Consider the following 21691-nt stretch of genomic DNA (forward strand, 5'->3'; position numbering starts at 1 on the left):
CTTTACTTCCTTTATTTCTTTCAATTGCAGCAGCAGTGTGAGACAGCTGTTAAAAGTCCAGACTTTGGAGTCAAGCCACCTTTGTTCAAATCCTGGCCCTACCACTTACTAGCTTTGTGACTTAGGACAAATTACCTAACCACTCTCAGTTTCCTCAGTTAAACTGGTATTTTAACAGTATTTACTTCATATGGCTTTTATGAGTATTAGAATTAATAGTTTTACTTAATATAGTAAAACAACTTGGCACACAGTTAATGTTATATTTGCTATTATTAATTTTAATTAACTATAGGGGTCAGAAAATATTTCCTAAAGGGGCCAGAAAGTAAATAATTTAGGTTTGCAAGAGGTCCATACTAACTCTAGTGGTTGCACCTACTCAACTCTGTTATTGTAGCATGAGCACAGTCATAGACGATGTATAAAAGAATGGGCATGCAAAAACAAGTCAGCAATTTGCTGACTCCTGAACTATACAGTATAATGTTTAGAATACTGCTCCTATCCTAGAGATGTGCTGTAGCAGTATTACTCTAAAAATAGAGAAGCAGAGTCATTCCTATGATACAGCGAGGGTACGCGCTTCACTGGGGTTTCCCATTGGTGAGAGTGTGGGTAATGAATCAGAAAAGTGACTGATGATGCTTTTAGAAATAGGATTAAGAATCATAACTTTGGTCTTAACAACACTTGAGTACTATCTCTTTACTTCAGCTCCTAATCCTAAATAAACTATGTCCAATATGTATCACTCTTAATTATTATACACCCTCTTTAATGTTGTTATATTTGATACTAATTTTAACCAAAACTCAACTGTATAAAAGTAGGTGTGTGTGTTTTTAAGTCCAAGGAGGCAGGGATGCAGAGTATACCAGTAAACAGGAAGACAACAGGGAGGGGAAGTATGGAAAGTCACAATAAAGAGGGAGTGTTTAGGACACCAAATCCTTTGTGAAATGAGACATAAAAGACAGAGCAGAAGAAAAACTTTAAACAATGAAAGGTATTTAAACAATGAAAAAAAGTCTTTGTTGACCAATGTGGTTATCATTTCCTATGCTCTTCATTCCTGATTCCTTTGAGTAGATTCGGAGTTTCATCTATTGTCATCTGCCATTTACTTAAAGGACTTCTTTTAACATTTCTTGTAGGGTAAACTGGATAGTGATAAATTCTTTCCGCTTTTGCATGTTCTTTACCTCCCAAAAGTATTTTACCTTCATTTTTGAAAGATACTTTCACAGTGTAAAAAATTCTAAGTTGGCAATGTTTTTCGTTCAGTACTTTGAAGGCATTGTTCTACTGTCCACTAGTTTGCATTACTTAAAAAGAGAAATCTGCTGACATGCTCATATTTGCACCACCATATATAATTCCTTAGTATGTATTTCTGTAATGTATTCTTTTCTCTGGCTTCTTTAATATTTTCTCATTATCACTGGATTTAAGCAATATGTTGTGACACAGTGCAGTTTTCTTCATGTTCTTTTTTGCACTTGGAATTTGTTGATATTATTGCATCTACTGAGTCATTGTTTTCATCAGATTTAGACATTTTCAACCATGATTTCTTCAAATAGTTCCACCACACCACATTCCACCCCCTTTATCTCTTCTTTTCAGGAACTCCAATTCCTTGCACATTGATGTAGTCCCACAGCTCACTGATTCTCTGTTCTTGCTTTTAAAGTCTTTTTCTCTTTGTGTTCCATTTTGCATAGTTTCTTGTATTGGGTTCAAGTTTACTAATCTTTTCTTCTGCAGTGTATATAACCTGTTGGTAATACCATCCAGTGTATTTTTAATCTCAGATACTGGCTAATTATCTCTAAAAATTTGATTTGGATCTTTTTTATATCCTTCATGTCTCCATATATCAGCTTAAGTTTTTTTTCCAGCTTCTTGAACATATGAAATCTATCTATGTAAAAGGCTAATATGCAAAGTGTCCCCTTGGGAGTTCAACCAGGAGACCAGGAGTTCAATTGCTCACTATGACATGCGCTGACCACCAGGGGGTGGTGCAGAATGAAAGAAGGCCCCAGCTGGCAGCTAGGGAAGGGAGGCCCCTGCCAGCAGCCGGAAGGCCCCAATCGGCCCTGATTGCCAGCCTGGACTAGGGACCCTACCCTTGCATAAATTTCATGCACTGGGCCTCTAGTGCCATTATAATTATTTTGATGTCTTTGTCTAGTAGTTCTATCATGTGTCCAACTTCTGAGAAACTTTTATTTGGCTGATTTTTGTCCTCTTTGTGAATCATGTTTTTGTGGTTCTTTACAAGACTATTATTATAAATACTAGAGGCCCGGTGCACGAAATTCATACACAGAAGGGGGGCATTCCTCAGCCCGGCCTGCACACTCTCCAATCCGGGACCCCTCGGGGGATGTCTGACTGCCGGTTTAGGCCCCATCCCTGCAGCAGTTGGACATCCCTCTCGCAATCTGGGGCCGCTGGCTTCTAACCATTCACCTGCCTGCCTGCCTGATCACCCCTAACCACTCTATCTGCCTGCCTGATACTGCCTCTGCTTGCCAGCCTCATTACCCCCTAACTTCCCCCCTGCTGGCCTGACTGCCCCCTAACTGCCAGCCTGGCCACCCCCTAACTGAGCCCCTCCGGCCGGCCTGGCCACCCCCTAACTGTCCAGAAGGAAGTCGGACGTCCGGAAGATGTCAGGTCGACCCAGTCTAATTAGCATATTACCCTTTTATTAGTATAGATAGCATTTCCTAAACTTTGAGGAAATTGAAAATAAAAATGATTCATAAGATGACATTCTAATACCTTTCACTTATACATTTTTATATTTTCTCATCTACATTTGTCCACATCCATCTATATTTTACATACTTTTTCATATTAGAACTATCATTTTTGCTCACAAACATTTAGATATAAAAAGGGGGGTAACTATACATATATCTATCACTCTGAATTTCTTACTGACCCTTATCCATGTGTACATCTCAATTTTGCAGTTGTAATCAAAGTATATCATCAAATTAATATTTCTCTGGTATTATTTTATATTACAAAAATCTTTAATGTTCCCATATAGTCTTTGTTATTGTTATTCCTCTTAAATATTTTAAATTTTGAAAAATTGAAAGGTTATTTATGCTTATTTTACAAGTAAAACAATACAATTATATAAAGTAAAAAATTATATAGCACATCCTACTCCAAGTCCATTTCCTCAAGTAATAAATACTAACAGCCTGTATGTATCCTTCCATATCTTTTTCTATTTTTTCTCTATTTCTTATATGTATATACTATATACACAAATATATACTTTTTCATAGTTGTTTTGAGAAACTTTTTTTTCATTTATTACACCATAAATATATCTCTAGATGAACAGATATATGCTTAGTTAATTCTCTTCAATATCTTTATTACATTTTCTACTACGAATATAACATATTTTGGTCACCATTTTCCTAGGATAGACAGTCCAATTGTTTCCAATATTTTTGCCTCTTAAAACAATGCTGCAGTACTGATTGGATGCCAGATGCAATACTGGTTGAATTTTAACCTGTTAGTTGCTGGATATGTTTATATTCCTATACATAATCTTTACTTTTGTTCTGAGGAGCAGTTAAATTACTTGGATCCTCGGTAGTCTGTTTTTCAAGCTTTGTTAGGTAGGACCAGAGTAGTATTTAGTCTAGAGCAAAGTTTTCCCAAATATTGTGGAAAAATTCTTCTCAGTATTCTACCTGATGTCCAATAAATATGAGGTTTTTTCACTCTGTTTGATGAGAACAGAATACTATACTTGCTCTGTGTGAGTTCCAAGGATTTTCCCCTTTCATCTCTTTGGGTGGGTATTTCCTGAGCCTTGGGTAGCCTTGTTACATGAACACACTAATCAGCTATCAGCTGAATATTCGGGTTGGACATTTTGCAGAATAAATGTAAGAACGCTCTGCAGTGCTCCAGGATTTTTTATCTGTGCTGCTCTCTCCTCTCTGGCACTTTGCCCTGAAAACTCCAGCTGCCCTGGATTCACAGCTCCGTCTCCTCAACACAGGGAGACTTCTGGTCTCTGCCTGGATTCTTCTACCCTGTTCTAAGGTAATCAAAGGGCTAAATCTATTGATTCCCTGTCTCCCAAACACTGGTGTCCTTGTTGTCTGATCCCCAATGTCTTGGGAAATATTGTTCCATATATTTTGTTTATCTTGTTAATCGCTTCAGGCACAATGATAAACCTGGTCCCTGTTACTCCATCCTGGCCAGAAGCAGCTCACACAGCTTGAATTTACTAAGATCTTATCTAATCCCATATCAGCAAATACAATCATTCAATTTAGAGAAAATTTTCTTTAAGTAGTGAACACTTAGTAGTGAAAATTTTCTTTAAGTAGTGAACATTTAAGGTTTAATGAAAACCTTACTAAAGCAGTTTAAAAATTATCAGTCTGTGGAAGTCTGTAAAACTATCAAGTGATAATCCCACTCAAAAGCTCAGTACCAGCTTACATGCTCACTGTTGACGTAAAATGGCAAGCACAATTTGGAGCTATGAGAAGGAATAGAGTTGAGAGAAATAGCTCCTAAAATTAGGACAAAATAATTTATATAGAGAAGAAAAATCTTTATAACCACAACCCAGAACAAGGCTAAGAATCACTAAGAATAATGCAGAGGCAACAATATAAAGAATGCAAAAGTTTAAAGGACAAGAGAGTCACTGGGAAACCCAGACCATGAGCTGTCCGAAAGCAAAGTGTAAAGTAGGCTGGAGTTATCCTAAGAGCTGCTTTCTCCACCTTCTTACTTTCTATCTGCCTAGTACATTTATGAAATGAGCCTGACCTTTCACGTTAATGATTTTCATGTTAATAACTTAATGTTAACCCAGCATAGAGTATTTATATTTTAAAAGAAAAGAGGCAGAGAAAGAGAGCACTGCTTAATTCAAAGAAATCATTAATGACATATTTTCAGGAAGCCATAACAAATCAGTGAATGGCACACTGTGGGGCACTGGGTGACCTTTTGAGTTCACTTCTGTTCATATTGACAAATCACCATCCCCAATTTCACGTAGTTGCATCGCCTGCTCCAAGATAGGTTAAGCATGATTTTGGATTGATTAGGACTTCAGAGTAGCACTCTAACACCTCTAATATGAGGAGTTTGGAGTACATTCTAAAAGTACATTCAGAGCTACATTTCTACAAATTAACGAACAAGACTTCCTTTGAGGCCCTGTGTAACTGAAAGGTTATACAGGACATTTTGAATGAGTGTAAATGTCAACTGAGGTTAAAGTTGTATTATTAAAAGTTTAAATAATCATGTGAGAATAGGTTAAAGAAATGCCTCTTATATTAAGTTTAAAACAAGAAAAACCTTATTAATGGCTTTTTAAGGATTGAAGAGATCAAATGATGGTGAGCTGTTTCTCTATGTTTTCCAAATCAATAAAAGCCAATGCATTCAGTAGCAAGAGATGCAGAAAACATGCCCGATCTACCTGACTGGAAAGTTTAGGGGAAACTAAAAATAGCTCTTTCCACAAGGTTAAAGAGTAACCCCAGCTGCCCACAGGCAGCACTGGTCATGCGGGCACCTTGTACTGCTTTCTTCAAGCTGCCTCTTCCCTGCAATCACAATGGCTGGTTTGAGTTACACATGTATGTTCTTCCCGCATGAAATATGAACTGAATCCTTTCAAGCAATGGGCATAAAAACGTTTACATTTAAAATGAAGTTTTCCCGAATAATGCATGAAATTTTCAGAGGTCTTGTGCATACCAGGGCTGAATGAATATCCTCAAAAGTCAGCTAAAACCAAGGGTAACTGAATCATTATGAAAGTCCCATGTTAACAAAATTAGTTATATGGTATATTCTCATAGAAGGCTTTATGGTTATATTTTATAGATAATGATAAGTGAGTTTTAAATAAAGCAATTTAATTGCCATAATTTTTAAACTCTAGAAGGAAGTGCCCAATAATGTTTAACATTTTCAAGAACTTTTTAACATTCAAAGTCCTCTCTAGAGAATGTCACTTCTGCCAACATGGCAGACTGGGTACTGGGGCTGACCTTTCTGCATAACTAAAAATGCTAAATAAAATATATCTTAAAATCTCCCTGAATGTATGACAAGATGAATGAAAAACATTTTCATGGTCGAGTGAAGGACAGGATCTGGAGAGATAAGCAGAAGACTGGAGCCAACTTTCAACTGAGGGCACTTCCAAGCTTGGTTGACATGACTATTAGCTTCTGTTGTCAAGCAGGGCACAGGGGATGGAATATACTGCCCAAGGCCCACCCACGCTGGAAAGTCTAGTAGGATAACCTAAGACTCCCAAATCTGGGACTCTGTTGTTATAAGGAAGAAAAAAATTAAATTTATACCACCCAGCTAACAGCACAAGAACTGATTTCCTTGAGACTTAAAACTAAGTAGGGGAAGAAAGGCAAATACCCTCTGAAGTCTCATAAGCGAAAATCATCCCCAAACAAGTTGGCATTCCAAATTTACCTTACTGTGGTAGCCCAGCATATCAAGCAGGGAATTTAGTTTAAACTTGTCATGAACTGTTAGTACACCCAATAGAAGCAAAGAAACATCCTTTCATTGAAGGAACAAATAACTCCAATCTTCCACAAATTATTCCAGAGCATGGGTGAGGCTAACATAATCTTGATACCAAAAACCAACAAGAACAGTAAAAGAAGAGCTTCAGGCCAATTTAACGAAGAAACATAAAAACAAAAATCCAAACTAAATGTTAACACACTGAATCCAAGGATGTAAAAAGAAATCAGCCATACCTCGTTTTATTGTGCTTCGCAGATAACATGTTTTCATCAATATTGAGGCAAGATCCTCCACCAGCAAAAATATGACAACTTGCTGAAGTTTCAGTTGATAGTTAGCATTTTTTAAGCAATAAAGTACTTTTAATTAAGGTATATACATTGTTGTTTTTATACATAATGCTATTGCCCACTTAAAAGAGTACAGTATAGTGTAAACATAACTTCTGTATGCACTGGGAAACCAAAAAAATTGTGGCTCACTTTATTGCAATATTTGCTTTCTTGCCGTGAACTGGCACTAAACCCATACTATCTCCAAGGTATGCTTAGAATAGATCATGCTCGAATTGGGTTCATCTCAGGAATGCAAAGTGAGTTAATATTATTAAATCAATTATTTTAATTCACCACATTAAAAGGGGAAACAAAGATACTTATATCATCTCAGTAAACGCTGAATTCCTAATCTGATAAAAAAAAGTATCTAGTTTTTAATAGAAAACATCAAATAGCATAACTGGTAAGTAATAAATCAAAAGCATTCTGTTAACAACTGGAAACAGAGTAAGCTAGCCCTCAGTCATCACTTCCGTGCAACACTGGAGGACTCTCAGCACAGTTAGGCAAGGAAAATTAACTTAAAAGCATAAGGATGGTAAAGGAAGAAACAAAAGTACGTTTATTTCAGACTACTTGATTGCCTACATGAAGACTATACAGATAAATTATAAAAGCTAATGAGACGCCGTAAGGATGCTAGATAGAAAGTATATCAAAAATCAAATACAGCTCAGTGCTGTGGCTCAGTGGTTAAGCATCAACCTATGAACCAAGAGGTCGAGGTTCAATTCTTGGTCAGGGCACATGTCTGGGTTGTGGCTTGATCCCTGAGAGCAGGGAGGGGTGGGTGCAGGAGGCAGCCAATCAATGATTATCTCTTAACATTGATGTTCCTATCTCTCTCCTCCCTTCCTTTCTGAAATCAACATAAATATATATTTTTAAATCAAATACATTTCAACACAACAGCAACAGAAAACTTTTTTAAAAGTATACATTCATAATATGAAAAAATGCTGGGAGCCGGTCCATCCTTGCTGTTTCAAAGGACCTGGCATATATGGCATACTGTTCTTAAAATGTTTGCTCACCTTCTTGGCACTATGTGTTTTAACCAAGGTCTCCTCTCTGAGAAAGATTGTTTCGCCAGGTAAGGATTTTCCCCTGAAGTTAGGGAGGGAATAAAACCCCTCAACTAAGTGCCAGGCGGGTAATTAATCACTTTAACTACGAACAATCATGCTTAAGCTACATAATCTTTACTCCCTGGAATGGAGATAAGAAACGCCCTAACCTTTGTAATAGAGATTGATAGGATTGAATCAACTGGTATAAATGCAGATGTAACAAGACAGAAAGAGACAGAACTTAGAAGACAGAACCATGGACACAGAACCTAGACACAGAACCTAGACACAGAATCTAGACACAGAACCTACACAGAACCTAGAGACAGAAGAACTTCGCTGGAGAGAACATGGCAAAAGATCCTGGACAGAAACTGGCCACAGAACCTAGACACAGAACCTAGCGAGAGAACCTGGTAGGAGAACCTGGACAGAACCTGGCGACAGAACCTGGCTGGAAAACCTAGCGAGAAAACATGGCAACAGAACCTGGACAGAACCTGGCAACAGAACTTGGCAGGAGAACCTGGATAGAACCTGGCTAGAGAACCTGACTAGAACCTGGTGACTGAACCTGGCTGGAGAACCTGGACAGAACCTGGCTAGAGAACCTAGCGAGGGAACATGGCTACAGAACCTGGCTGGAGAACCTGGAGAACCTGGCTGGAGAACCTAGCAAGAGAACATGGACACAGAACCTGGCTGGAGATCCTAACCAGAACTTCACTGGAGATCCTGACCAGAACTTGGCTAGAGATCCTGGCTAGGCTGCTGATCAACTGAACGCTATCTCTGTGTCATTCCCTCTTCGCCGACTCCGTCCACACCTTTGGGGACCCCTGGACCTGCTGGGGTTGGACCCCAGCAAAAAAATAGAAAATAAATGAATAAACCTATCAAATATCAGAAAAACTTTACAGATAAAAATATTAAAAATTCAATAAATAACACTAAGGAAAGCCTAAACAAATGCAGTTATATACAACGTTCATAACTTAGAAGGTTCAATATCATAAAAATAATTCTTGCCCTAGCTGGTTTGGCTCAGTGGATAGAGTGTCGGCCTGTGGACTGAAGGGTCCCAGGTTCCATTCCAGCCAAGGCCACATGCCTGGGTTGCAGGCCTGATCCCTAGCAGGGGCATGCAGGAGGCAGCTGATCAATGATTCTCTCTCATCATTGATGTTTCTATCTCTCTATCCTCTCCTTCCTCTCTGAAATCAATAAAAATATATTAAAACTAGAGGCCCGATGCACGAAATTCATGCAAGAGTAGGCCTTCCTTCACCCAGCTGCCGGCACCAACATCCCTCTGGAACCCGGGACCCAGGCTTCCCTCTCAGCCCCGCTTCGTCCGGAAGGTTGTCTGGAAGGACGTCTGGTCTAATTAGCATATTACACTTTTATTATTATAAATAATAATAATAATTCTCTCAAAATTAACTTAGAGAACCAGTCCAATTCCAATCTAAACAAATTTATTTCAAAATTAATATAGAACACAAAAGTCTAAATATAACCAGTATACTCCTGAAGAACAACATGAGGGGACCTGAGAAAACAAACATTAAGAATTATATACAACTCCAAGGATCTCAAAACCAACTTTATTTACTTTACAAAACACAAACCTGTCTTTTTATTCTTTGTTTCTCACCTTACTCACCTGTATCACTGTCTCCAATCACTCAAGTATGCAGCTATGAAGACATCATCTTTGACTCCTCCTTTTTTTTCTACTCTCTTGACCTTTCACCTCAAGGCCAAGCAGTTGGTGACTAGTTTCTTAAATCCAATCCTCTTTTCTGTAACTACTGATTCCTTCTAAATGTAAGCACTCATCAACACTGACCTCTACTACAACTCCAACAAGTTGTCTCCCTGCTTCACTTGCTCTTTACTTCCAATGTCAACTACAGGAGCCCATCCTTTACAACCCCTCCTATCTATACAATGTGGCTGTAATCAAGCCAATGATTTACTGAAAATTTAAAGCAAATTTTCAAGTTCACTCCCCTTAGCAGATAACTGAAGATCTTGTACATTGCATCTTCCAGACTCATTTCTTGCCAAAGCACAAACCCTTCATACCTTTTGTTCTGTCTGCATTAGACTATTTACCACTTTCATAAAATTCTGTAACTCTTCACAGCTCTTCGCCTTAGTCATTTAATAGCCTTCTTGGTTATCACACCAACTGTGGCAGTATAGCAATGCTTGTGTTTAAGAAACACTTATTTTACTTAATAATGCCCCCAAAGTTCAATAGTAGTGAGGCTGGCAATTTGGATATGCCAAACAGAAGCCATAAATTGCTTCCTTTAAGTTAAAAGTTTTTGATTAAATAAAAAAGAAAATTATATGCTGGGGTTGCTAAGATCTACAGTAAGCACAAATCTTCTATCCATGAAATTGTCTAAGTTATCAATTAAACTTTACCATAAGTATGTATGAATAGGAAAAAAAAAACATAGAATATATAGGGTTTGGTACTATCCAGTTTCAGGCCTCCACTTGGGGTCTTGGAATATATCCCCCACAGGTAAGAGGAGACTACTGTATACCATAAATAAAGCAAATTCCAGGAAATATTTGTAAGAATATATATTCTGATAATCATAATATGTAATAGTATCCATTTTCAAATACTAAATTGGAATAATTTAGCATACAATTATGTGATTTGAATATAAGCAACTATTTATACATAAACTATCATCTACCTGCAAATGGTAACGTTAAGGATACACCAGGTCAGACACTGTATCATATTTCATATCTCTTAAACCCAAAGATAAATCCATGTTTCACTCCCAGGAAGTGTTCAGTAAAGCTTTGATGAATTTATGAATATTTCTAGCTTAGAGCCATGTGCTTAAATTTAACTCTGCGTAAATTTAGGATTGTGAGTATGTAAGCTCTTCAAGTTAATCCAGATGGCAAATAAAATCTGAACCAGAAATTATTGGAAGACTTGATGGCCAAGATTCTATTCACACATTAGTTCATGTGAATTGAAAATTGTCAGTATGTTTTTAGTATATTAAGCATTTGAGCAAGCAGCCAAGAAAACAACACATAGACATGTTTATATTGTTACCTCTGATATCTTTCCAAACAAAAATGTCTATTTGGGGGTTTAACCTCTCAATTGCAATATTTAGAGGACTTGAGATATGCACATATGGTGGCAAGAAAAATGTACTTTATCCCACAAATGTTTTTTATAAAGATCATCTTCCCACAAATAATGTTGAAATTTAAGAATAATCTTCCACCTCCTATATATTTATGCTACTATGAATAAAAATTACACAGTGTTTACTACTGTGATCCAGACAAAGTGATTGTTACTTTACATACATTTAATTCTTCAAATAATATGAGCATCATAACACCATCTCCATTTTATAGATCAGAAAACTGAAGTGTAAAGGGGTTAAATATCGTGCTAAAAGCCTCACAGTTACTATATGGTAGGTCCAATATTAAAACCTATGTCCATCAAACTCCAAAGACCAAGTTTTTAACAGATGCACTATTCTGCCTCCCTGAAATCTTAAAATATAATTTTTGAAGCCAACCCCAATTTTCAAAAGTGTACTAGTGCCCCCTAAAAGTAAAAAAAGAAGAAACATCATGGCAACAATAGCAAGACATGACATCCAGAGTTTCATATTCAAAATCTAATTCCATCACTGAGTAACATAAGGCAAGTTATCTTAAAGCAACAGGTGCAATTCAATATAGAAATAAGATACATTATCAAATACTCATTTAAGCAGCCTACACTTTTGTGCATGAAGCTGCATCCCAACTCTGAGCTCCATTATATACACTAGAGATCTGTTCTTACTGCAAACATCTGAACCCTGTGACACTAGGAAAGTGTACTCTATAATCATTATCTTCCTTCGGTATTTTAACTCTTGGGCACTGGTTCACAAATCTCTTTCCCCTACAGAAACATAAGGCAACAGAAGGCCCCAGATTTAGGTCATTACTTCCGTTACCCATTCCAGATGGCAAATCCCAATTATTTCTCCCCGAATGACTGCCTGCAGTCTACACTCCATCCAGGTTCAGATAGATACTATTTCTTCTCCTGAGACTAAAAAATATATGTAAAAGAAAAAGTTTCCCTTGTCCTTAGGTTTCAAAAAGAAGGAGACAGAAAAGGGAAGCCTGTTTTACCAGATTTTGTTCTTACCCATTTGTTAGAGAACAAGTATAAGCAGGAACTCTTCCTCCCAGAAAACCTGATATTTTGCTGAAAATATGTTTTCTTCAAAGAAATGATAATATAATAAATATTACATATAGTATGTATTTTGAATGTACCAGAATTCCTACTCTTAGGAATCTAGGCTGGATTCCAAGAAGTTTAGTTAACCTTATGATCACTAAAAGCTTTCAAGCTTTGGATCTTAGGGCTTTTACACAAGTTGGGATTGAAAAGGCTCAAGTTATTTATGTACCTTCTCACAGCGTATTTATTTTCTCAAAGGCATTCACACGTCATTTACATACATAATGTACACTGTAAACCACTTTCCTGAATTGCCTGCATTTGAAAGGATATTCTTCACACTCCGCGGGCTCATAATCATGAATTCACTGACTACTCAGAGAGCAAATTGAAAGTGTGAAGCAATTTAACATGTACCACACAAAATGCTAGAACCTGTGCCAAGAAGGAACACTAATGACTGAATTCTACTCAAATTCAATTCAACGCCTGCCTTCATCGACATGGAAAGCCTGCTGTCACAATTTATATACTTGGGGCAACCCACAGCAGTGTCTCCCCAATGCTATTTAGCATTTTCATTTGTCTCATACCTAACTGAGGCATTTCAATGGAAGGTCTCCCCACTCTGACAAAATAGTACGTGGCTTATAAAATGTCAGGATGTTGAAGGCGAGATGTATTCTCAGTACAGGAAATCACAGTGGATGGATGCCCACTGTACAAAGACCATCACTTCAGCCGCCAGGCTGTATGCACTTGTGCTGGCTGCAGGGCCAGCGTAGAGGATTCAAAGAAAGCATGGCCTCTGGAACACAGAACCTCCATTCATGTTCCCGCCACTTCCCGGCTATGATGACAGCCAGCCAAGGACATTTTTGAGGCCCAGTGTCCCCTTTTGTCCAAAAGGGGTAAGAATGTTAACTGGATGGAATATGGTGAAGCTAGGAGCCCATTGAATATGTTTAATGTAAAACTATGAACTAAAGTTATTTTGACATGAGTCATGAAGGCAAATCTTAGATATGTGAAGTATATGAGGTCCAAAATGTATTTCTCTTAAAAGTTCTCCATTTGGCTGTTTTTTAGTTACCCATGAGGGTCTTCCTGGGTATTTTAAAGATGTACCTTCCACGAGATGAGGCATACTCCATAACACAATAACATGAGTACAAAACAAAAAATGCCATCAACCCTCAACTACTAGGCGCTTGTGCGCCAAATGATCAAAGCACAGAAATAGAGCTCCTCCCTTCCAGCATAGTCGCCCCACTGACCTGATGCCAAGGCGGTTCCCAATGCTGCAGGAGAACCGAGTTTGTCCTAATAAACACATCAAGTCCACTCACAGCCAAAGAAGCAAGCTCAAAAGACGTTGATATTAGCAACCAGGCCAGGGGCCATTCGAGTTGCCCCTGTGGTACACAACCCAGGTGCTGACAGGTTAACATGGATAAGCAATGTAAGGAATGAAGAAACTATTCCACCCTCCCACCCCTCCACCTCTGCCTCCCCCACCACACAAATTAAATGCAATCTCAACACAGACAGTATCAAATGCTGACATAAATATGTGGTTTGTGTCTCCATCCCTGTAAAGATTCCTGTAATTTGTAAAACAGTGCAGCATATTAAAAACTGTTGAAATGTCCTTATTAAACACTGCAGTAAATGCTTTGAGTAGGATACTAATACATAAAATTAGATTTTGTTGGGGAAAAATAATATATTTTGGAAGCACTTCTGACCTACTTAAGGTATGGGGTTCAACTTTTTAGAACTGTTATCATTTGAGGAAGTTGGTTCGTTTCCCATATAGTCTATAGCAAATATTTTGCCTTAAACCATACATGTAAATTGCAGGAGAAGAGCAGAATCAGACAAGCATCTTCTCAGTTCACTTTCTGGATTTCAATTAACATCTCATTTACAATACGTCTTAATACAAATATATAGTTGAGCTCTTAAAATGAGCTTGACAGGATTAGCACACATTTTGTAAGGCGCTGACAAAACAAGCATTCCATTAGCCAGCCCGCAGTGTCTCAAAATCTAATAATCAAGATCCCATTTTCAGTGCTGACAATGGCAAGATGTAAATAAGCAAGGGATTCCCTCCTCCCACTTTCTGGGGAAGAACACATTTTGTAGAATTCATTCCATAGCTTTGAGGCTATAAAATTTTAAAAAAATTTTCTTCCCAAATATTATTATTTAATAGATAACTACAGGAAGTACACCATTAACCACATTTCTAAATCATTCTACTGTATGCAGGGTAGGGGAGAGGACACTCCATGCCTTAATTTAGGAAATATAAGGTCACGATTAATTCCAGGTCTTGGAATGTGAAAGAACTGTAAGAGGCCTCAAAAATTTTCCCGGTTGAGGAAATCCTACATCCCCAGGAATCTTGCCAGGCACCTGAGCCCTGGCCTAGGCCAGGCCTAGCTGGGGGCTCAAGATGCTGCAGGGGGTTTTCCTACAGTTCAGGGGAGCAGCAGTGCCCTTCCCCCACCTCCCCAGACACCAGATGGCCCCAGCAGGATGTGCAAGGCCACAGCTTAAATGGATTATTTGGCTCTATCTTTTCTAAGCATTCTTAGGAAAGCTTAGGGAAGAACTGGATTTAAATATTCTAAAAGATGGGTCTAAGGTACTGCTAGAAATAATAGGTAATATTCTAAAAAGAAAAAAAAATTAATGATGGTAAATCACTAGCAATTAATACTTTCTACCTGAGTTCTAGAAAAATTTAAGGGCTTATTTCTTTTCATTAATCTCAGTGATTGAGAGGCCTAATGGACTATTGAGGTGACTAATATTGTTAAGGTTTCAAAGAATATGGTGGAAACCAAGGGAGTCTAAATTTTAAATCAGGGAAATTTGCTTAAGCTATACAAAAATAAGACTCATACATATACAATGGAGGAAAACAATATGGTTTCCGTAGAAGAAACCCCGCAATGGCATATATTAGACTTTCGTAGAAAAGTGAGCCATCATGAGGGCCAGAGGAAAAGCTGTGGAATCATATATTAACTTTTTCAAAAGGCCTTCACTAGGCTCTTACACACTCTTAGCTGTTTCAATGTGGACTAAGGAAGCCTAAACAGAGAAGGGGTGGGAATCCCTTACCTGGAATCCCTTCTCTTAGGTAGTTCATGTAATAATTCACGGAATTATCAGTCTAAGGGAATATATTTAAGAAAGAATAACCTTATTCATATCTAATAACAGGAACTGCCATTTGTTGGCCAAAAATGGATGTGGGCCCTCATGACAAAGGCTAAAGAATTACTACTGCAAATGAAGAACAGAATACAAATATGTAAACATAATGCCTTAGCCATCCCTTTCGCAAAAACTGTATTTTGGCCACTTCTGAATTGGCCCCAGACGCAGGAGGAGAAAAAAAAAAATTCAAGATCTGAGAAATGAAAACTAAAACAGAAGTGACTGCCTAAGAGAAGCGGCTCCAGGGAATGCATTTTTAACATGAGGGTTTGGCAACCTAGAGTGGTGCCAACCAAGAACTATATGTTTGGGTATTTAATAAAAGGATGGAATAAAGTAGACATGGTGTTGAACATCAATTCTAAAATACCACACCTATGAGGCTGCCAATGAAACTAGAAAGTACAACATCAAGGACTGAAAGACTGATAAAATCTTATGGAGAAATTATAAACTTATGAAAACTATCCCAAGAATTAGTATACTAGGAAACCAGGGCACTGGTTATAAAGCAAAGTAGAAAGGAGATACCTTTAGGATGCCAAAAATCTATTTCTATATAAACAGGCTTGCATATGCAACTCTAAGGCAAATGTAACCTTGCAAATCACTGACCTTTAATCATGCTTGGATTTTTTTCAAGAAAGAATCATTGACTCAGAAGATTCTAGGTAGAAAGTCTTTTTTCAGAGTGCTCACACTCGCGTAAGAGGATAAGGTTATCCTTCTGGACAAATATTTACCTCATCTGTCTAATCAGCTTCCACCCATCATTCAAAATACTACCTTCATCAATCGCCTTTATTTGATATTATATTTTCAATTGCCGGAGCTTTCCTGATATACCTGAAGTACAAAGAGAGAAAGGAAGAAAGAAAAGGAGGGGGAAGGAGGGAGGACGGAGGGAGAGGGAGAGGACTTGAGGAGGAAGGGAGGGAGAACACCGACTGGTTTTATCAGGTCTCTGCTTTTCCAGGTAATCTCTAGACAAATCTGAGAGATTAATTTACACACTGAATTTGCCCAGGCTCTTCACATATTAACACTCAGATTTACACCTATTGGAATAGTTCAACAGTGAAACAGGACACCTCAGTCTCTGTTCTGGAAGGACTTCCTGCAGCATCAGCGTCCCAGTGTCCCTCAGGACGCTTCTGAACTGGAGAGAGTAAAAGAAATCTGATTGCAAATTCAGGTGACCATGTACTGCACTGAAGAAAGGCAGTCAAACATTCCTATGAATTATCTGCATCGTTGTGTCTATTTATGTGGACATTAATTACCTATATTCCGCCCTAGTGGATTTGGCTGTATAAATATATCTGAAGCTGTGCTGCATTAACTAGTTACTTTCATGTATCCCAAAAATGCCTTTTGAAATCAAAATTCAATTAAATTAATACAAGGCTTCTTTTTTGATCTATAGTTTCATGAATTTGAAGTCAGAGTTGTGATTGTTTCACAAATATATTAAGTTTCACAAATATATTGTTTCATAATATATTAAGTATGGCACAAGTTATCATTATGAATATTCCTCCTTGGGTAACATCTGAATTTGGTTAGAACAAAAGTTTGTAGATAAAGGGTGAAGATCAATATCAATAATCTATAGGTATTGAGAACAAACTACACACTTAACAGTAACCCATCTTGTGATAAACATTAAAAATCAGGTATGACCTTTGTTCTCAAAAACTTTATATATTCTTTTTTTAAATATACATTTTTATTGGTTTCAAAAAGGAAGTGAGAGGGAGATAGAAACATCAATGATGAGAGAGAATCATTGATGGGCTGTCTCCAGCACGCCCTCTACTGGGGATCGAGCCGCAACCAGGGCATGTGCCGTTGGCCAGAGTCGAACCTGGGACCTTTCAGTTTGCAGGCCAACGCTCTATTCACTGAGCCAAACCAGCTAGGGCAAGGACTTTATATTCTAATTGGGTTTGGAAAAGATGAAGCTATTTTCATAGCCATTCCACTTATATCAGCTATAAAATAACTGCATTTTTCTTAGTCTGGACTCCAGGTAAACCTGGGTGGATTTCTATTGTTTGCATTTCAAGGAAGGTTTCCAAAGCTAAGGCTGCAGTAACCATTTCAAACAGCCAGACTTTGCAGCCAGGAGACTTACAATGAAGTTATGGGTAATCTTAGCAAACACATGTACTTCACCAAGCATTTGTTTTCCAATCTGTGTAATGGGAAGATGAACAAATGCTACCATACAGAGCTGTAGTGTTCCGCTGAAATAATGTACGCAAAAGTGCTCTGAAGCCATAAAGCTATTTGACATCAAGCCACTGTGTAGTTTAAAGAATATTGGGACCCCTGTTAGAAAAGTTCAAAAAGAATATTTTATTCCAGGGCCAGGCCCTCCACTCTGAATTTTGGAAAGGGCAGATCAACGGTGTCCCCGAGTCTGGAGAGCACAGTCCTTTTGGCTTTTGAGTGGCCATCTTTCGCATGGCTGTCCTCATCTCATGTTAGTGAACTTTCTTTTCACCTCCTGTTTGGGATGTCAATGTCCTATATTATTTTTTCTGTCATTACAACTCTTGTCTTATACAGTGCCAAAAGGGAGGCACAAAGATTTTGCCATTCTTTAGCCAAGATGGTAAATTGAAAGCCTTTCATTTCACTAAATTAAAAAGCAGGGTTGATACTTTAAAAAGTGACCTCAGATTTTGGGCAAACTTCTCAGCCTTCCACTTGGGCCATTCTTATTTCACCCTCACTACCCACACAAGTATGCTTCTGGTACTCAAAGACAGGGAAGAAAAGAGATTACAGTAATAATCCATTCAAGGTTGTTTTTATTGTTGTTTTAACGTCAACAGTTATGTTCAAAATAAACCTGTGTTAAAAGAAAAACAAAAGTAAATGCTGTTAAAGGTTATTTTTCCTTACTTTAGGTCTTATTTGCTGAGGAAAATAAACATTTATACTTGAGGTGCTTCAAGCTGTATGGCGCAACTACTGAAATTTAAAAATTGAAAACATAAATAGAAAAGAAAGCACTTGTGGTCACAAAATCTTCTGGACAATTTCTAACATAAGATAAGCTTGGAATGACATAACTGCTGAAAATGCATTAGCTAATTTTTGACACTGCTTAATATATAGTCACATTTGAAACTAATGATGTTTAAAAAGCAGACACTTTTACTTTTAATTTGTGTACAAAACTACACTTATTTTCCTGAAATTGGGCCAATCGAGCCCTGTTCAGCTCAGGTTGATAGCTGGTTGAATCTTTCACACAACAGAGTAAAAAATTTTCCTAGACAATGTTTAGAAATAATAGACTTCATTTCCACCTTACCTAAAACAATAAAGTGCACAATTTTCACCCGGTTGTAGATATTATCCAAAACAAATTTCTCGATAAAAAGTGCGTTTAGGAGTTGCACTGAATTCTGGTTGCTCAGCCACCAGTCACCCCTGGCAGAAGCACATCCTCTCCTCCAAATGACCAGGGAAGGCCCAACAAACTTTTAGTGGGATACACTGAGTGTTAAAAGTGAGAGGAGAACATATAAGCCAAAATGAATTAAATCAGGGTGTGTGTGTGTGTGTGTGTGTCTCCCCCGGCTGACAAGTTTCTCCTAAGCTACTTGGAGTTTTGATTAAGTACCTGCAGCAAGAGTTCACCAGGAAAGATCTGATAACGGGGAGGGCGCACACACATCCTCCTTGTCAGAACCACGTGCTAGCAGAGGGAGAAATTAACAAGGGAATTTCCATCACTTTTCCTTGCGTGTCTCTCTCCTTCCTTCAGGCCCAAGGGAGGCGGAATAAGGTTTACCTAGCCACGGAAGGAACGAACTCGCAGTCACCGACCGAGGAACCCCGCACACCACCCGGAGAGGCAGAGATGCGTGCGGTTCTCTGCCCACTCCCTTCCTCCGCCTCTCGAGATGAGGAATGAACACCCCTTCAGCTTCCAAACAACTCTCCCTGTCCAGCCGGCCCCCATCACCCCTGTAACCTTCCTTCCGCAGTCAGCCCAAGTCCACACTGATGCCGGGGCACCCCAACCTCAGTTCGGCAGAGCCAGGGTTCGGGAGCGCCGGGAGCCCCGCGGAAGGGGAGGCGAGGCGGGCGCGGCGCTCACGTGGTCTCCGGCCGCCGCACGTGCAGCTCCGACCCGGGGCGGCGGGAGGGAGGCGGCGGGAGGGAGGCGCCGCCCCGCGCGGGAGGAGAGACCCGCAGCGGCACCGGGCGCGCAGGGGAGGGGAGGGCCCTGGCGCTCCGGGACCCGGCGAGGAGCAGCCTGAGCGGCGGGCAGCGCCGGTCCAACCGCAGTTCCCTCCCGGGGGTGTACGCAGGAAGGAAGACACAAGTTTGAATGGGGTGGCAACTTTGCTTTTTTTTTTCTTTTAATGGGCAGATGTATTGGAATTCCATCTAGCGTGAGAGCTTCCAAGAGCGTCACAAGCCCTTTCGCGCCTGGAGCCCACACTGGAAATCCCTGGCAAAGAGGGAGCGAACGGGTCCCGAGGTAGCCATTCCATCCCCACCCACCGTTTGGGGAACAAAGGGGAGGTGTTGTGCCCGCCAGGCACAGAGCCGGCGGAGTGTTGGTATTTAAAACCCACGGCAGCCAGCTGTGTTTATGCCTCGTTTCGTTTTGCTGGGGGAGGGGAGGGGAATCCACTCCAGGACGCTTTTCCCAAACGGGGAGCCCGGAGCTTGGCAGCGGATGCCGCTAGCACACAACTCCAGGCACCTCGGGCCGCGGCGGCTGCCGCTTGGGGGGTAGGGGGCGGAAGGCGAGGAGGGGAAGAGAAGGAGGGGCGGCGGAGGGGCTGGCAGGGGAGGGAAGGAAACAGGTGAGAGGCTCCCACCGCCACCCGCGGACCAGGGAGCGCCGCGGTCCCCCGCGCGCCACGTCCCAACCTGGAGAGGCACTTACCGGCTTTACACGGGTCCTTGTAATCGATCACCTCCGCTTTCTCCTCTTCGTTGCCCTCCAAAGTGTAATCATAATCGAGGCCAGCGCAGACCCACCGTTCCCCGTAGCAAATAATCCCCACGGCCACCAGCCACCAGCGCATCCTCGGGGGCAGCGTTTCCAACCCCATCCTCCACCCCTGGAGGAAAAGGAGGGGACCGGCCCGGGAGGAGAGGCGTCCGCGGTCCGCGTGGATGTGCGGGGTCAAGGGGACTGGCGCTCCTCTCCCCGCGGGGAGGCTCCTCGGCGGGACCCGGGTGCTCAGGTGTCCGGAGACATGCGTGTGCCGTTGGGACAGTAGAGGGGGCCAGAAGTGCCTGTTACCCCCAGTGGCAGAGAGAAGTTGGCGAAGGGCCGGCGGGTGGGCGGAGGGCAGGTAAGGAGCTCGTCTCCCGCGGGCGGGGAGGAGCAGCCTCGGGCCAACTCGGCTCGGGCGGAGTGGGCGCTCGCAGCCTGCCGGGGCGTCCTTCTGGCGGCCGGACTTCCCACGGCCGCGGCTGGGCGAGCGGCGCCCCACGGGCTCAGCTGCACACGGAGCTCCGGCTCCCGCGCCGCGCCCCCGCCGCTGCCCGGACCTGGCGGCCGAGCGCGAGCCGCCGCCGCCGCCGCCTGCGCCCGCCGCCGCTGCTCCGGGAAGATGAATCCGGTCTGCACATCAGCACATCTGAACTGAAAGGGGAGACCGAGGAAGGGGGTGGGGGGCAGGCATGTCTACGCCTCGAGACCTTAAGAGCCTGCTGAAGCCAGCAAAGCAACTGACTGCAAGGACGAGCCAAAGTATGAGGATTGGGGGATGCAATGTTTGCCTTCCCCCCCCACCCCTCCCCAGGCTGTCTTTTTACCCTCTTCCTAACTTGAAAAAAAAAAAAAAAAAATCTTCGCCGCATCTAACCCAATCACTTGCATCCTGCTTACTTATTCATACAATCAGGGTCAGGATCCGGGCCACAGCCTCCTCGGTGACTTCTTTTGATAGCCTTAGACAAACAAACAGACGCGAGCGCGCTGAATATTCCATTTCTATTTCACCGAAGATAAAATAATGTATATAATATGTATCTGCGTCCGCGGACAGCAATTAACAGATGATGTACGTGTCGGTCTTGAGTGTCAAACCGGGGGGTGGGGGGATGCGAGGGATCATAACTTAGCTGCGAATCTCCACTTCCCCTCCCCCAAAGAAACAGCCAGTGTGTTTCTCTCCTTCGCTGCCCACTAACTTCAGTCCAACCCAGGAATGGAGGGAAAGTGT

At 40.8% G+C, this 21691-nt stretch overlaps 1 protein-coding gene across 2 annotated transcripts in view; it reads right to left on the reverse strand.

Annotated features, from left to right (window-relative positions):
- The window catches only part of TLL1 (tolloid like 1), a 168762-nt gene extending 147547 nt beyond the window's left edge, over positions 1–21215 (reverse strand). For both annotated transcript variants that reach the window (XR_004968452.1, XM_036315138.1), the window contains exon 1: positions 20401–21215. Coding sequence is in view for 1 of the 2 variants with exons in the window: in XM_036315138.1 (XP_036171031.1) it covers positions 20401–20569 (169 nt within the window). In the remaining variant the exon portion in view is untranslated. The remainder of the gene's footprint in view (positions 1–20400) is intronic.
- Positions 21216–21691: the final 476 nt, after the last annotated feature.

This window comes from Myotis myotis, unplaced genomic scaffold (genome assembly GCF_014108235.1).
Source record: "Myotis myotis isolate mMyoMyo1 unplaced genomic scaffold, mMyoMyo1.p scaffold_m19_p_6, whole genome shotgun sequence".
In the NCBI taxonomy this organism is placed as follows: Eukaryota; Metazoa; Chordata; class Mammalia; order Chiroptera; family Vespertilionidae; genus Myotis; species Myotis myotis.